We start from the raw sequence: 3,185 nt of genomic DNA, 5'->3' as shown, positions 1-3,185 counted from the left end.
CACTGGGACCCACTGGAGTTGGGCACCTCAGCACTGGGCACTGGGACCCACTGGAGCTGGGCACCTCAGCACTGGGCACTGGGACCCACTGGAGCTGGGCACCTCAGCACTGGGCACTGGGACCCGCTGGGACCCATTAGTACTGGGCACTGGAGTCCACTGGAACTGGGCACCTCTGGCGCTGAAAACCACGGGCATTTGGCACTGGGAACCACTGGAACTGGGCACCCCAGGCACTGGGAACCCTGGGCATGGGGCACTGGGACCCACTGGAATTGGGCACCTCAGCACGGGGCACTGGGACCCACTGGTGCTCAGATCCATTAATCCTGGGCACTGGGATCCACTGGCATTGGGAACTCTGGGCACTGGGCACTGGGACCCACTGGTGTAGGACCCCCTGGGCACTGGGTACCAGGGTCTGTGTGTGTTGGACCCCCTGGGTATTGGGACTCCACTCCCATTGGGCACCCCAGGACTGGGAACCAGGGACCCATCCGTGCTGGGACCTGTTGGTGCTGGGCATCACCAGGCGCTGGGACCCCCAGGACCTGTGGGCATCACCCCCCATGACATACTGGCACTGGGACCCCACCCAGCAGCACCGGGCACCCCAGGCCTTGGGCTCCAGGACCTGCTGGATTTGGACACCCCGTGGACGGGCACTGGGGCCCACTGGTGCTGCCACCTCGGGTATCCCACGGCAGGACCCCTGCCAGCCTTTGGGTGCCACCGTGGGCACCGGGGCGGGTGGGACGTGGTGCCCACGAGGACGGGGGGACCCCCGGGTACCTCAGGATGTTCTCGATGCAGCTGCGCTGGCGGAAGAGCGCGTTGACCACGGGGGTGCCCTCGGGCACCAGCGGGGCCTTGCAGAGGAAGGCGAGGATGGAGAGGACGCTGTGGAAGCCCTGGAATTCGGGATCGGCCTCGGTGCAGAAGGTGATGCGCTGGCACAGCTCCGTCAGGATGGCCAGGTCCAGGATGATGGGGCTGGCCAGCAGCGAGTCCTGCGGGCACCGAGGGGTGAGGAGCCACCCCCTGGCACCGAGGGGACACTGCGGGGACACCCCGGGGACACCCCGGGGACACCCCGGGGACACCCCGGCCGCCCCCCACGCACCTCGCAGGTGTTGTGGATGACGATGGTTGTTGGTGCCGGCCATCATGATCTCCGACGTGTACTCGTCCAGCGCCCGCTTGCTGTCGCCCACGTAGGGCACGTACTTGATCACCACCTGCGAAGCCACATCCCTGTCACCCCCCTGTCACCCCCATGTGTGTGTCACCCCCTGTGCCCCCCAACTCACGCAGTGGTCGGGCTTGTCCTGGGGCCCGTAGAGGATGGGGTTGGCCTGCACCGTGTCGTCCACCACGTTGCTCTTGGAGATCTCCTTGGAGCGAAACTGCTGCGGCGCCGAGAGGTTCTTCCCGTCGTTGTTGCCCAGGTGGTTGTAGCTCACGATGGATTTGGTCTGGGCAGGGGGGTGAGGGCAAAAGTCACCCCCTGCCACCTCCAGGTGCCCACCCAGGACAGCTCCCTGTCCCCAACACGTACCTTGAGCCCGGCGCCAACCAGGAAATCCACCAGCACCGACTTGAGCTTGGTCTGACCCGACTTGAAGTCGTCGCCGCCGATGAAGACGCGGCGCTGGGCGGCCAATTCCACGGCCCCCGGCACGAAGGTGTTCTGGGGGGAGCCGTTGATGTAGGCACAGCCCTCCAGGATGCTGGCCACGGCGAAGAGCGTGGACGGGGACACCTCCAGGCCTTTCTGCGGGGGACAGGGGACGGCTCAGCGCCGCCGGGGCGGGGTTCTCACCCTCCCGCTCCCCCCTCGCCCGCGGCCCGACCTCGATGGCCCTCAGCAGGTTCTCGGCGGTGTCGTTGAGCCCCGGCACGACGTCACAGAACCGCTCGGTGTTGGCCGTCCACAGCACGATGACTTTGTCCAGCCCGGTGATCTCCTTGAAGTCCCGGATGTCCCTGCGGATCTGCTCCACCTGGGACGCGGCCCAGGAGGGGAACGTGTCACCACCGCGGTGGTCACACCTCCTCGTGTCCCCCCCACCCTGTGCCACCCTCCCCGGGGACCTGCTGGGCCATGGAGCCCTGGAGGACGTTGTCCGCCCGCTCCTCCTGGTTGGCGGCGATGAACTCGGGGATGTAGATGGAGGGCCGGGGCTTCATCTTCTCCATGTGGGGCCAGAGCTGCTCCTGCAGCGGCCAGTCCAGCACCTCCGCCCGCCGCATGGCCTCCGCCAGGTTCAGCGAGGAGATGTCCCAGCCTGGGGGACACAGGGTGACACAAGGGTCTGGGTGACACCCCCCCACACACACTCATTTTGGGGTTACCCCTGGTGTCCCACCTACCATCGAAGATGATGTCGTTGGGGTGCACCATGGGCAGCAGGTCCCGGAAGGGCACGTAGACGTCCCCGGTGGGGCCGGTGCCCAGGCACACGGTGGAGGCTTGGAGCAGGGAGCCGTAGTAGTTGGCTTTCTGGGGTGGAGAGGGTGAGGATGAGCCGCTGGCACGGGGACTGGGGGGTCCCAGCACCTCCAGACTGGGGGGCTGGGGCTGCAGAGCCCCTCTGAGGGGGCAGGGAGGAGATTGGGGTGCAGGACACAGGTGCAGCTGAGCTCTGTGTCCCCATCCCTGTGGGACAGCCCCTGGGGCCCAGGAACTTGCTGGGGTCATGCTGGGGACACCCAGCCCACTGAGGTCACACAGGGGACACCCCCTTTGCTGGGATCCCACTGGGGACACATCCCTTCACTGGGGTCCTGCTGGGGACACCCACCCTGCTTGGATCACACTGGGGACAACCCCTCCAGGTCTGGTCTCACTGGAGACACTCACCCTGCTGAGGTCACACTGGGGACACCCACCTCACTGGGGTCACACTGGGGACACCCACCCTGCTGAGGTCACACTGGGGACACCCTCCCCTTGTTGGGGGCACACTGGGGACACCCACCCTGCTGAGGACACCTCCCTTGTTGGGAGCACACTGGGGACACCCACCCCGCTGAGGTCACACTGAGGACACCCCCCCTACACACACTTTCTGGGGTCACACTGGGGACACCCACCTTGCACCCGGTCTTGGTCATCCAGGACAGCCCCAGCCTGTTGGCCAGCACCGCCGCCGTCACCGTGGTGCCGTTGTTGCCCCCCCAGC

The 3,185-nt window shown here is 66.7% G+C and overlaps 1 protein-coding gene across 1 annotated transcript; it reads right to left on the bottom strand.

Annotated features, from left to right (window-relative positions):
• Nucleotides 1-545: 545 nt before the first annotated feature.
• ISYNA1 (inositol-3-phosphate synthase 1) lies at nt 546-3,179 on the bottom strand. Its single transcript, XM_029963927.1, is given in 9 exon segments — nt 546-1,010; nt 1,124-1,150; nt 1,152-1,238; nt 1,311-1,475; nt 1,559-1,774; nt 1,854-2,003; nt 2,095-2,288; nt 2,374-2,503; nt 3,097-3,179. Coding segments are annotated over 9 exon segments (1,440 nt in total). The 5' UTR covers nt 3,118-3,179; the 3' UTR covers nt 546-560.
• Nucleotides 3,180-3,185: the final 6 nt, after the last annotated feature.

This window comes from Manacus vitellinus, unplaced genomic scaffold (assembly GCF_001715985.3).
Source record: "Manacus vitellinus isolate BGI_N305 unplaced genomic scaffold, ASM171598v3 scaffold_64_pilon, whole genome shotgun sequence".
In the NCBI taxonomy this organism is placed as follows: Eukaryota; Metazoa; Chordata; class Aves; order Passeriformes; family Pipridae; genus Manacus; species Manacus vitellinus.
Note: the sequence above shows the minus strand (reverse complement) of the source record. Positions and strands in the feature narration are given on the sequence as shown.